This window comes from Cynara cardunculus, unplaced genomic scaffold (assembly GCF_001531365.2).
Source record: "Cynara cardunculus var. scolymus isolate 2C unplaced genomic scaffold, CcrdV1 Un_Scaffold_4583, whole genome shotgun sequence".
Taxonomy (NCBI): domain Eukaryota; kingdom Viridiplantae; phylum Streptophyta; class Magnoliopsida; order Asterales; family Asteraceae; genus Cynara; species Cynara cardunculus.
The window spans coordinates 22,206-37,105 of record NW_020201960.1 but is presented as its reverse complement, the minus strand read 5'-3'; the positions used below and the strand labels follow the sequence as shown (position 1 = coordinate 37,105).

The 14,900-nt window shown below is 35.9% G+C and overlaps 1 protein-coding gene across 1 annotated transcript; it reads right to left on the bottom strand.

Annotated features, from left to right (window-relative positions):
* Nucleotides 1-543: 543 nt before the first annotated feature.
* LOC112504092 (pyruvate kinase 1, cytosolic) lies at nt 544-13,205 on the bottom strand. Its single transcript, XM_025108056.1, has 16 exons — nt 13,049-13,205; nt 12,814-12,910; nt 12,272-12,369; nt 11,616-11,771; nt 11,251-11,328; nt 10,851-10,982; nt 9,989-10,069; nt 9,779-9,850; nt 9,581-9,670; nt 5,769-5,913; nt 5,438-5,526; nt 4,718-4,813; nt 4,565-4,632; nt 4,173-4,272; nt 2,549-2,608; nt 544-978 (listed from the first exon to the last, which is right to left on the bottom strand). The coding sequence occupies exons 1-16, from the start codon at nt 13,115-13,117 to the stop codon at nt 826-828; spliced, it is 1,584 nt and encodes a 527-aa protein (XP_024963824.1). The 5' UTR covers nt 13,118-13,205; the 3' UTR covers nt 544-825.
* Between the last annotated feature and the right edge of the window lie 1,695 nt (nt 13,206-14,900).

Genomic DNA, 14,900 nt, shown 5'->3' with positions numbered 1-14,900 from the left:
TCGTAACCCCTTTCTTCTTGCGCACATACCATTCAATGCTCAGTTATGTATGTGTTTGTCAGAAGTATCATGGTTGTATGTGGGCGTGTATACAAGATATGGCACGTGTAGAACCAACATCATAGATCTCAACAATAGAATACACAAAGAGCTTGAGTTTGATCTTTTTTCCTTTTGTTTGTTGTATTACTGGAGTTGTTTGAAGTTTGCTTTAATGGTGTGTGTATGTGCAACATAAAAAGGAAGTGACCAATTTGTTTTGGTTTTAATTTTTTTGACAAGATCTAAATAGACCTAGACTTGGCGTATGTATATGTGTGAAAGGAGAAAGGGGTGTCGAAAATGTTGTTTGATTACAAATGCAAGTTTCCAAACACATCTTTTAAATATAAGAATGCGACTAAATTTATCAGAAGATTACACTCTTAATAAAATTCTCATGTAACGTTACTGAGCAAACTAATCCTTACGTCATGACCCCCGGCACACGAAAAGAGTGTGAAAAAGAAAGCCAGCGTTAAGAAGCCAAACAAAAGAAAACAAAGAACGAAAAACCGTTTTTTATTAATTATATGCGGACCCCAAAACAAATAATGAGGAGCATTTATACAAGAAGATGGATTTTCGGATTGCGATAATCTCCTAAGAACCAACATTTTGCCCTGTTTTACAGTCGCATATTATGCATAAAACATGAAGTTTCCAAACACTCGGACTTTTGATAGACCTTGCATTTGGGGGCGATATACCCAACGCCTACTTCCAAAAATTAGGACAAAAAAAGGATTAAAAACGTGGCAGGAAGCTGTTACCTGCACCTGCTCTCTAGTCTTCAAGCTCGATAATTTTAACAACGGAAGCATCTCCGACTTTTTGACAAACCACGACTCGATCATGTGACTTGATCACTCCGGAGGTCTTTCCATGGTCAAGTGCGACTTTTAGGACCGACTCATTTGTTGCACTAGTGGATTCCGCCTGAAAGTAATGTGGATTAAACCAGAGTATCGTCAAAATAATACTCGAAATTGTTTCACTAGAAATATAGCCTAGCATCAAGGATATATATGGAAGTAACAGAAATATGAACCCTAGCAGTTTCTATTGCATGATATATTTTACCATTCAATGTGAAGCAAACAACTATAGTCCATCGAGGCAAAAGAAAATAAAAGAAAGAGGAATTTAGTTACAAATTAAGGCGTCTAGACCTACACCTCGAGTCCTTGACTAAATATTATGAGTCCCTGAAGTTAACAATCAGACAAACCCTCAGTCATCTCTAGGGAACTTGAACTGATGCCCTCTAGGGAGTGAACCTAAAGTGTTACGAGTTGAGCTCCCCATCAGGTCAACGTAGAGAGAAGTTTGTTGACCAAAATCGAGGTCAATAATATCTTGGTGTTTGTAAGGTAAAGATATACAAATTTTAGCCGCATGCAGGGAGACATGCGCGTACGGTTTTTAGGGGGATCTGGTCGAAAGATAGAGAGTCCCACATATGAGAAAAGGTCACAAATAGAGTTGAACCAAGTAACATTTCAAAGGCATAAGATAGTAGGGTCGGGATAATGAAGATCTATAGCCCCATCGATTGCTATCTGTATAAGTGTGCAACCCGGTGATAAATAAAGCATCCGGGCCCCTTTTGATCTCTCAGAAATTGGGGGGGGGGGGGGGGGGGGGGTTGGTAGAGCTCCGCTCTTGCAATTGGGTCGTTGCGATTATGGGTTGGATGCCCAGTCTTCTATCTCAGTCTCAGCAGAAGGTAAGAGGAAGGGTCATTCCCTCTTTCCTTCGGGAAGGGCGACCAGGCCAGGCTGAGTCGGAAAGGCTTTGATGACTCAAGGTTCAATTAAAACCTTTACTAGAATGAAACTTTCGCATTTCTACGGGACAACTTGAAATATTGCTGCTTTTTATTTAGAATGGATGGAGTATGTTCTTGTTTCCACAGAAATTTCAAGAGAATTAGCAATAATATCATAAGAACGTTTTGAAACTCAAAGGCTAGGGCTCCATTTGCCCTGTTTTTTCTACCTTCTTCTAGGTCCTATTCACATTTTCTTTCTCCTTGCATTAGAAAGCTAGGTGTGTACCCGAGCAATGCAACGAGATATAAAATTTTACTGTAAACCGAGAATTGAAAATTAATGTGAATCCTTAATAAAAAAGAATATCCGAAATGAAGGAGTATTCTGTCGTATTAGTAAGGCTCAACATTTATCTTGTTTAAACATTTTTATGAGTTGACTTTATAAAGTTCAAACATGGAACTTTATAAAGTTCAAACATGGAGCTTTAAAAAGTTGTATGTATGCAATAATAAGTTGTAAATTTCAATTTTAAGAGATTCTACATCAATAACTAATTGATAATGGTATGTTGTGTTTTAAGAGGAGTTCTTACCAAACGTTTTATAGCATAGCATAGATAGGACTTGCAAGATAAAAAAAGTCCATTGGAAAAGAAAAACTTGAAAAGGAGAAGGAATAAAAGATTAAATATGTTTTAAAGCTAAAACAAGCATAATAGGGTAAGAACTTACAGGATGTCGAGGATCAGCAAGCATGGGGAAAAGACCTCTGACGATGAGTGATTGCCTTGCCTGCCCATTCATTTACATAATAAACAAGTCATTAGCTCAAATATCGAAGGAATGTCGGTTTCTTCAAAACCAATGTGGCACCAAGAAACCTAAGAGAAGCTCATCAATTGGAAAATTGCGAATGTTTTTACTCTTTTTGTAGCAGTGGATGTCCGAGGTCAGCTTGAGCTCACCTCGGCTAATCCCATGGGACCCATTGAAGTTTAAAACCGCGAAAACCTCCAATGGACCTAAGGGGGTCGAACCGGTCACTAATAGGGAACATACCCAAGGCCTGACTAGCTAAGCTACCCCAAGGGTTACAACCTCTAAATGTTGATGTCATGAGAACTGAAGTTGATAAAATAGAAAAGGAAATTCACCAAACTAGCCATTTTTGGCAGAAAAATTCAAATAGCCATTTTTTTAACAATCACCAAACTAACCAAGAATTGCACCTTTTTTATCTTTTGGTTAGATAGTGGATCATATGGCTTGGATCAATCCTAATTGAAGAGGTCCACTAGATCAACACTAATGAGAAGCACCGGATCAATTCCTTTCTAAAACGCAATTCATGGATTGGTTTGAGATTAAAAGTGATCAAGGGTTCAAATCCCTTCTCACACTTCTCACCTTAACTCATTCTCACATAATCCTTTGTCGTGGATCATAATCTCAGCCAAGAACCACCTTTTCTTATTCCGTGTCTATTTGCAGAATCACGGGCTATTTCTTGATGATGTTTTAAAAAACGATTATTTGATGATTCTTTTTTTGCTCAAAATAGCTAATTTTTGGTGATTTTCCCTAAAAACAATGGGCCTTGGAGCAACTCGTAATGTTACCCCTTTATTACCAAAAGGTAATGGGATTAAGTCATGGAATGAGCCTACTTCAAGAATGTAAGAGAAATATTGCATAAAGGCTTCTAACCACAACCCTCACAAAGCGAAGGAGATTTAGTGCACCAGTTTACTCTTTAGAGGCGCAACAGCAAAAATGATTTCCCATAGAATAGCAGGAACAAGGTGTTGCTAATAGATGAAATATGTCATGAGTATATGTTTCAATGAGAATCACTCGACCCTTCACTGGAACATGCACCAACTTCCTCTTCAACTATAATGGTGCGTTTGGTACAGGCAGGACTGAACTAGATTAGTTGTCTATCTTTTTTTGGTATGCCAGGGCAGGACTGAACAAGTTGTCTATATAACGTTTGGTAAGCTCAACAAAACAGGACAAAAAGTTTAAATGACCAGATAGTCGTTCAAATGATGTTTAAGGTTTTTATTATATAATATATCAAATGAGGGTGGGCTTGTAATTTGCCTTCTAGTCTCATCCCCTTCTATTTTTCCGCCTATTTTGGTGCTGCCACACCAGACATGAGACAATGAGTGTTTATTCTGTCATCTCCCAAGGAATTATTTGGTTTATTGGTAGTACTAAATCATTCACTTTGCATGCTATCAGTAGAACAACCCACCTGCCCACTGCAATTTGGAGGGGGGTTGGTTTGCTGTTGCATTAAAAATACCATAAATAAGGGAAGCAGGCTTCTAGACAATATAACTTGTACCTCAAATGCGCCACTGAAACTCCACCGCAATTGATTAGTCTTTAGCCTGGGAATCACAACTGATATAACTGGCATCGTTGGCCTATACTTGGCAATCAATCTGCATTTAACAAAGAAATTAGATATCACATCTTGTTAGGTTGTTCAGCTGTCTTGTAATCCCCCTTTCGCCTTTAATGCCCCTACTTGTTTTAATCTTTTTTAATGTTGTTTACTGTGTGTACTTGCTCTACTACTTGGTTTTTATCTTTGAAATAGACCAAATAAGCATATCGTTTCATTCGAGATGGCTTAAAAAAAAACTGCACCACAAACAGGACAATATGTAAACAAGGAGGCAAAAGTAACAAAAGTCTGGCACGCATAGAGCCTGCAATAAATTATATATATACCTTGCAGCCCTTCCAGAAGACGTGAAGCAAATAATAACAGATGCCTTCACCTTAATAGCAGCACGTACCTAAGAAAAACATCTATATTGATCAGGTACTTCACTAATAAAACCAATTAACTGTGCAAACTCCGAGCAACATTTATTGGAATACCGCAGAAGAAGCAATTGATTCCAAGTGACTCATTGGTTCTCCAACATATTTGACAGTCTTCTTGAAGTACAGATCTTGATTAAAAACCTTCTCTGCCTGCAAGTAATATTCAAACATCAAGGTATTTCATCAACAAATGTTTGTGTCTCTAAGAAAACAGGTACAATCTGAAAAGTATTAAAATTTCTAAATCAATTAACACATCTTTCAGATGTTTTTTCCTTGTTTGTCTGTGTGTTTTGTGTGAGATAGCATACAATCCGAAAATAAAATTACATGAATTGGTTGAGATATAAGTAAGGGTGCGTTTGGTAGACATATAAGACTGGACAGGATTGGACGGAACTAGACTGGATAGAACTGGCCGAGAAAGAGTGGGTAGATGGGTGAAATTGTGGAAGGTAATAGGGTCTTAATTTGACATGTGTAGTTTAGTAATTCACCAATCCTATCTCATCTTCCCTAATCTTTGTTCCACCAATGTTGGTGGGACAAGAGAAGTGCATTTTTGTGCCACTCAGGCCCATCATGTCCATTCTAATGTAGGGTCAAACATGGGAGAACAAGTTTTTTGTTCTGTCCTGTCTCATCTTGTATTCTTGTCTCGCATAGTAAATGCATAAAGACGAATATGACCACATTTAGCGAGCAAAGTCACGTCTCCCAGTCAGAATTCAATCTTGGAAAGAAATCTTAATCCCAATTAATGAGAGATGTTACCTCAGCACAAATTTTACCAACAATGGATATTGTTTCAACAGGGTATAATCCACGCAGGGTCTCGGCACCAAGAAGAATTGCATCACTTCCTGCAAATTGTGAAATTAAATATCAAGGACCCAGATTTTTCGAAGAGCATGTAAACTAACGGATGCCACCTTACCGTAAAACTAGAAAATGCTTTGATGATGAGGGAATAAGCAAGATTCCAGATCATATATAATTAATACCAACAGAAATAAATTGTATGCGAACCTCAAACTGATCTAGAAAAATGGACAACAGGGCGTAATTACAAATGAACCCATTACAGTTTGAACAAGCAACTCACCATCTAACACAGCATTAGCAACATCAGTTGCTTCTGCACGAGTTGGTCTTAAATTGTCGGTCATGCTATCTACAACACGTGTAACCACGGCTGGTTTACCAGCCATATTACACTTGTAAAGAGCAGCTTTCTGGAATAAAAACACCTGCAAAAAGATTTATTGATCAAGTAAAGGCAGAACCTGAACATAGAAACAGAAAAAGTCTGTGAGTTCCATTAAGAATACACGTTCTTTTTAATGGTTGTTTCCTTAAATTTCGTAGTTTTTAAGAAATAACGAATTGCACTCTCTTTATGCTCCACCAAATTGGTATATAGCAACGAGGGCAACCACGATGATGACAGAGTACCACACTCAACTTTAAATTGTAAGAGGTTGAAGGCTGATTTTTAAAATAATTTTATTAAATAAATAAGAAAATGATTTTTTCTTTTTGAAATATGATTTTTTTTGGGACAATGAGAGTTATAAAGTGAACTCTTTTTTCCTGGAAGAGGGGAGTACAAAACAATGAAGGAATATGCAGTTGAAAGACTATCATAAAATTATTTTGATCAAATGCAACTTTTAACATAAAAGATATCCAGAATTTTATTGCAAATAATCAAGGAAGATCATTTGATAGATGTGATTGTGTTACCTAAGAACGTCTAGAGTTTTTATACTTGAAAGAAGTTCAGAACACATGAATTGGATGTTCAGAATAAGGAAATTGATAAAATAAGACCGGAATGACATCAACAGAAGCACTTAAAGACCATGTTTTTATACATGATTGCTGATACATGCAATAAGACTGGTCAAAATCCATGGTCAAAACTGTCAAGATATCTAATATCTGAAAGACTGAAACTCTGACATATAATTTAAGCTCCAGAGGCATCAAATTTATTCAAATTCAGATTTGGATGTCTCGGCTTTAAAATTGGATTTGGACTTCATACAAACAAGGAGCGTGTATATACTATATGCATCACAATTTAGTTTGGATCATTCTAGATTATATGTGTATTATATTTATTATATATAAGCCTACATCTCTATTGTCTACTAATAGTATAATGTATCTCAACTTGGCTTGTGACCATTTTACCCCTATACCTTGGTAATGATTACAATTATTCATACTTTAAAAATACAAAGACAAATAATTTTTAAAAAAAAATACTAATATTACACAATAAATTTTCTTGAGGGTGTACCCTTTGTTATTTTATTGAATTATAGTTTTAACCTTTAATCAATTTAATAGGCTCTGTCAATTGTATCTTAGCAATTTAGTCAAAAGTTGAAAATGTCCTTGTTTCGGGATTTAGATTAGAATTCAGATTTTTTTAAAATTATCCCTTTGATTTGCTTTGCTTAACAAACTTGGACATTGAATTTCGGTATGCACTGATTTTCAAACTCAGATATCTGCACTTGATTCAATTATCATCTCATTACATGCTTAACCATTAACATTCATTCAGTTACTTTGCTGTCAACAAGAAGCCATTGTGTTTGTGGGTTCATTAAATTGAACTTGATCAATTGTCGTGTCACCAAGGACATTGTTGGTGGCAACCACATGGGAGGATGATGATGATGGTCAGTGCTTGGTTCTAGTTGGGTGGAAAAGAGAAAATGGGCATATATAATAAATTTCATGCACAAGGGAACGAAAAACAGCCCCTCCACTAGCAGTCAAGATAATGTGTTTTAAAGAATGGAGATCCCTTACGAACGGTCAATAGTGCATCAAACACGTTACACCAAAGATTAATACATTCCATTTGAAATGCATTTCCAACCTATTACAATGCAGCATAAGACTTCAATGATATCATGGATAAACCTTTGGTTATACTTTTTGGGATTTATCTTCACTTTGTTTAGGCTCCTTTTAGTAAAACATGTCACAAACTTAAAAAAATTGAAGTTTCTGGACGGAAAAACATGCACACCAAGAAATTTGGACCAAAGAAAGGCACACCGACCAAGAAGTGTAGACATGTGCAATGCCAAAGGAACAAAGCAATTCAAGTTCTCTGGACAAGAAACATGATGTAGACCTACACAGCTACACTTGAGAGACAAGGATTGACTCAATAAAAACAAACCAAATGTATGCCCAAGTTTCTTGATATAAAACATTATTCAAGACTTCTAGAGCAGTTGACATACACATAATCCAAGTTCTAATGTACAAGGAAATCCCAAATCACACAAAGAAGACATCTTTGGGAATCTATATAAGAACCCTTGGGCAGCCTTATACATTATACACATTACTTCAGCTTTGATCCTCAACCAGGATACCAAATAGAAGAGAAAAGAAAGAGAATTTGCTAGCTTAGTTCAAAGAGGAGAAACTGCAACATTCTCCTAGTGCAATTATTCTTTCATCACCAAAAAAGAGGCATTCAGGATCGTCGAAACTTGTGAGCGAGGATTGCAAAGTAATTAACACATCGAGGACCATTTTTCTGCCATGTGGTTGCTCATTTGTTTGTTCTCTTGTATCCCTGTTTTGGTTACTTCTAGTTCTTCTTGTCATTCTCGGACTTCCAAGTAGACTTGCATTTAGCCAATAACTTTTATCATTAAGTTGATTAACCTCTGTTTGGATTAATACATCAGTTTTGATCTTTGATTTGAAGTTTAATATTCCTTCATAATTCTTTAAAGCATTTTATTCAATTGCCATGAACGATTGATTTTGATTGGTTGCTTGCATAATTTGTTTGCTCTCTAACTTAATCTAAGGTTTTGGTTACCAAAGTAACCTAAATTGACAGGCAGATGATTAGTATGAGCAGTTCTAATTGGCTTAGCATGACAATGGAAGTTTGTTCTTAATGCTTCTTGTTTGAGAAAGAGACTTTTTCCTTGATCAAGCCATTTATTCCAGGAACCACACCATACTTTGACCGTTAAGGGTTAAACCATATTTTTAATCCGTAAGTGTTTCCGATCCGATTTAAATAAATTGCTATCCCAACTTGTCTTTTATCTTTACAAGCACCCACTCATCCATTGAGTTCCAACCTTCATTAAGTTGCATGGTCAACATTCATATCTTGCATATTGCATCATAGTAATAGCTTCACTTAGTAAGACATAGCTAAAGAACCTGAGGGACCAAAATCAATTTCACCAACATCTTGTAATGATTGTTAATGGATAAATTTGTAAACTCAGATAAGGATCTTGCTAGTATAATCCCAACTTTTTAAACAGAAAAATCTTAATTACAAAAAGTTCCTACTCAATTGAACACTTAATAGAACCAACCATTAGAAATATAATATCCCTTGTCGCTCTGGCCTTGTGGTCACCATTATGCTACAGCCCAAAAGTACAGACAATAAGTAGTTGCAAGGCTGATGAACTTCCCTAACATCAACCTATTTCTCATTATAAGTAGACAGAGGCCCTTTTTTAAGAAAATCCAGAGAATTGTTTAGTAACATTCCTCTTCCATTCAATTCCTCATCCAGAGGACCCACAGAAACTAACTGCCACATAAATTGATTCCTTCTAATTTGTGCCTTAAAACAACAAACCTGTAAGGCATATGTTAACTGCTGATTCCTTCTAATCAGAGCAAGGATCTTACTCTTATCTTTCAAGTCTCGCCTACCACTACCGGTTCATGAGCATGAATGTGGTGAATGTGGCTTGAAGAATCACAGTTTTGGCATTAGTGTGTGGAAGAGACTACTACTACACAGCTTAATGCTATTATATCTTCTGCTAGATAAGACATGTTTCCCAAAAAGCTGGTTCGTAGAAAAAAGATTACTCGACTAAACTTGATATAACTTACTTTTTCTGGTGGAAGATCAATGCCAAGATTTCCACGGGAAAGGATAATACCATCTGCCTCTTGCAGGATTTCATCAAAGTGAGTCAAACCCTGTCAAGAAAATGAAAAATCCATACTGATAACCTCCAACAAAACTCAACTATTAGTAATGGGGCTTAAATTTAAAAATCAAGCACCATCCAAAGCAAAGACAATCACCTCTATGTTTTCAATTTTTGCAAATATTTGGGTTTGACTAAGATCACCATGCTTAGAAAGAAATTCACGTGCCTGCATTTGCAAATAAAATGATTAAAAGTGATGATGGAAGATCAACACACAGATAATAAATAGTGAACATAAAGGAAAAAGTGTAGTACATGAGTGTTAACAAGATAAAGACATCAATAAAAGTAAAAGCACACTTACTTCACGAACGTCTTGCGCATGTCGTGTGTATGATAATGAGAGAAAATCAATTTTGTTTGGAACTCCCCATGTACTGATGTTCTGAAATTAGAAAAGGCATAATCAAGAACACAATTCCAACTTACTTTAGGGTCCTGAATTTTAATCATCTGGTTAACTTTCTAATTGACGATACATACAGAATTTACATAAATAGAACTATATTTCAAAAAGTATTATAATAGCAATGAAACCCCACAGCACATGAAGGGAATTGTCATATAAAGACGGAAAGAATCATGCATTTAGAGACTAGTACTACCATTACACAGATCTAAATATGCTAAAACCTGCTTTTGATAACAGGACCACACAACACCTGCTTTTGATGACATGACCACACCACTAGAAAGAAACCTTCAATGAGCAATACGTTGTTTCTTTACATCTCAAGAAACTAGAAAAAGTACAGCGCCTTTTCAACTTGCCAAGTGATAATTTTCTGATGTGGTACTTGGTAGGTACAACAAAATAGATTGATAACAAACTCCTATTGTAAGGTACACACTGCACACTCTTCATACAGGGATGGTAATTAGTTTCACGACATAAATGAGGAAGAACTTAAAACCCACTTTATTAAAAAAAAATGGAACTTAAAGACAAAAATATATTAGTAGCCAGTTTGTTGCAATGGAGTTCAACGATAAGAAAACTGGTTCAACGTTTCTAGCAAACATTGATGACCCACCAGTAAGGGCCCTATCATGACTTGATTATAAGTTTATAGCCCAAAAAAAAACTCTTCATAAGCTTTTGAGACAAATTAGCATCAAGGAGTAAGAATTGATAAGTTGAACCTTAACCTTAAGAATAAGCTCACCTCTTTATCCTTATCGGTCAGAGTAGGCAGATCAATATGAATTTGAGAGGCATGCAAAGTGAACAATGCCCCAGCCAGAGTTGCAGAATTCTTTATCTTGCAGATAACATCAGCCCCTTCGACTTTATCGACCTACTCAAAATCAATGTCCAGTCATAAATAAACCATGCTAAGTTCAGAACAAATTGTTTGCTTTCAGAAAATTTAGATTTTAATGTTTGTGTTTCTTTGTTTATAATGGATTGGGATAATAATTTTTTTCAACATCTAGGTTCAAGCTAGTTCTGACTAACATGCCCACATCTAGGTTCAAACTAGTTCCAAAATTCAATACTAACATGTGACTACATGAGTTACAACAAATGAGATGCTATGTTTACACGAAAGCTTTTGCTCTTACCTCCAGCCAAACAGAGGTTGTTTCACTTCCTGTGAACAAGTATTGACCAACAAAAATGGTGTCTCCTGCTTTCACAGCCTGCAAAGACCACATAAACAATCTCAATAAGCATAGAGGGACCTCTAGAAAGGCTCAAAACTACTTCCCAATAACTTTCTATGCTAAGCACACAACACATATATCAACCAAATCATAGAGGAGAGCACTACCTGCTTGTGAAGTATTAGGTTTAAAAGAAATTTTTGGTTTTTTGTATAATTTTTTTTGACAATTTTCCCATACACATCTGACTTCAGTCCATTTTCTAGTTATCAAGCAACGTAGATCATGATTTACATCAAACAAGCATGACTAGAGCATCTGACCTTGGCTAATCCGGGGAAGTTGATTGGCAGTAATTGAGAAGAAGCCTCCTGATTTTCATCAGGGGTCAGAATAACAACATCGTCCTGTTGAAGCGAAATGGCCTTCTCACTTTTATTGACTACCTGCATCTCAGCACCAACGGTGTCGAGCATTACCTGGATGTAAAAGCAACCATTAGAAGTATTAACGAGTATGATTACCTTGGTGCTGAATATTATCCAGTGTGCATCAGTACGATAACCATGTCATAACTTGATAACAACGATAAACTTGCATGACTAAATAACAATCTACAAGCATCAAATACAGCAACCAATTCTAAAGTGGCTCGGTAAATTACATCATTTGACCTATATTTGTGCTTTAAAAGGGTATTATAGGTATGAGTAATGAGCTGCACAGTGTTTTCCTGTTCTTCTTTCTCTTAGAATAAACCTTGGACATGGTCAAATATCTGTGAAAAGCGAGACCAACTTGGCCTTGATACACTTCACAATCAATTTGATCTTTATCAAAGTACAATAATTAAATAGAAGCAAAAAAGCAAATCCGATAGTACATTTTTTTCAAAAAGGCAAAATTTGATTTTCATCTACTCATAAATTATTGTCCTGATCAGTGAAAAAGGGGTAATAAAGAAAGAAGAAGAACATACAGCACAGAGCTTCTTAGTGCTCTTCACAGCAGCCTTCAGATTTTCCAAAGTCTCTTGATGATACTCAGAGTTTCCCCATGAGAAATCAAATCTAGCAACTGCCACATCCACAACAATCAAATCACCAAAAGAACACGTATCTTGAACAAAACACCAAATAAGTTAAGAAGTAATTCCCACTGATGCAAAATGAACAGAGTAACATGATGATTCCGCCTATGGAACAAATAACTTTTCTCACTTCAAAACTCACATTGATTCTAAGTTTTTTATGAATATATAACTGATTACTACATCGGACTCGGTAACAAGTGCTAAAAGATAGAAAATTAATGTTGCTGTTCAATTTGTAACAACATCCACATATATATCATTTAGAAAGTAGCATATTGCGCATAAAAAATCAAAGTATGGTTCTTCGTTTGTAAACAAGAGAATAGTAACAAGAACAGGATAAATCTTAAGCCAGCAACACAAATTCAAATTAATACTAAGCAAACACAGATGATTTTTTTTTTAAAAATAAGAAGATAAATCCATACCAGACATGCCAGCTTTGAGGCAACCGGAGATGACATCCACGGATCGAGAACGAGGTCCTAAAGTTCCGACGATTTTGGTCATCGCAGGAAAAAAACTCTACAACAGTGATCAAAATCATGAATTTTCAACAAAAACTAGATCCAAATAAGGCAAAGCATCAAGCAAGTGATAAATTACAAACAGAAAAACAAAAACGGATCCATTAACCGAAATAAAGAGAGTTTGTGTACTGACAGCTTTAGATGGCTCGAGGATGGAGGCCATCCTGATAGGTTCTTCAAGAAGCAAATGATTTGAGTGCATTTTGGGCGATCAGCAGCAGTAAATCTGGGTTGGAAGAGGAATTTTGCAGAGAGAGAGGGAGAGAGAAGAAAGTGATCTCAATGCACCGAGAGACCGACGGAGGAGAGAAAGAAGCCAAGGTGGCGTGAATAGGCCGTAGAATTTGATATTATAATTATAAAATTACGTAAAACGACAATATATTTTTATTTCACATTTTTTTTAAATTACATAAATTTATCATGTTAAATATATGAAATAGTAAATTTAGGTCGGGTTCTGAGAAGTAGAGTTAAGTTGAGAAGTGAAAGAAGAAACTTTCATCGTTGGATGCATATTAGGATGATATGCATCGAGATGAGATGATTTATGAGTGAGTTTAAGATTAAAGGTAATCAAGGGTCCAGATCCATTTTTACATTTCTCAATTTAATTCTCACTCTCACACGATTTTTCGCTTAGTAAATTTATGGTTCTAAATAATTCATTGCGGTCTTGTTATGGCGCGCTATGATATCAGCACTTGATTTTGCGGCCACGTTAACCCCTGTGACTTCACTCTAAGGGGTCGTTTACCCAAACACTTATCCGATAAACGCTTACCAGTAAAATTCAACACTATCACTACCTTACCGGATAAGATTTTAGTTCATCAAAATGGCATTGTATGTAACAATTTACTTAGTAAGCGCTAATTGTGGTAAGAGTCGTTGTCCTCGCTTATCGGATAAGATTCGGTCCTTGTCTTCACTTTTATCGGGTAGAATTTTTGGTACTTGTCATATTCATCCGATAAGGTAATGTGACTTGGTAAGCATTTACCTGGGTAAGCGTTTGGGAAAAAGGCTCATTTAGTCTTGGCTTCTGTTGTAGCATGTTATGCGAGGCCGATCTTAGTGTTCCTAATGCCCTGTGTTAAAATGTGATAATATGCCCCTATGTCTATGGTTTAAAAGAGTTTGGAACCTAGTCAAGTTAGAGGGTTCATCTCCACATTGTTTTTTATAAAATATCATAAAAATAATATAAAGAAGGGTCATAAGCCAAAACCCCGAGTAACAAAACTAAATATACATCACCAAAACGATGTATTCGTGCATTTTCTTTAAAGAAAAATATTTATTAATTTTTTATATTTGACATTTGTTAAAAACTTGCTTTTGATACTCAAAATGGCTAACTCGTTTATCCTTTCTTAACTTATGATGAATCATAAATATGACTTCAATAACTTTAATTTTGGAAAACTTCTTTCAATTATGGTTTTTTTTATTAACCTGGATATCCAACCCGCTAAGCGAGCCGACTAATCCCAGGACGACTACCTGCTTTGCAGATAGCCCGGAGCTACCTCATTTGAACCTCCGTGGCCATAAGGGGATTTTTATTCCTCCTTGAATTTGAACCTAGAACCTTCAGGTACTTTTAACTTTTGGAGTCAAACTCAAACCAATCAGGCACCACACTTGTGGATTTTCAATTATAGTTTAGTCCTATGCATCCGAAGGCGTAGCCAAACAACAGTGTGTTTGGAACTCCAAAGCCATAGTTTCTTTTTTAAAAAATTTAAAGCTAGTATTATGTTTTGGTGCTAACATAACAAAGCAAAATGTGAACAACAAATCAAAGGAAACAACTACAAATTAAAAAACCAACAAAAACTAAACAGTGCAAACAACAATATGTGCTATGTTTGCATATTAAATGAAGTACATATAACAAATCAACAATCTGTTACTGTGAAACGGTAAGTTATAAGTTATTTAATAACCCAAACACAGATTTCATACCTAGATACGATTAA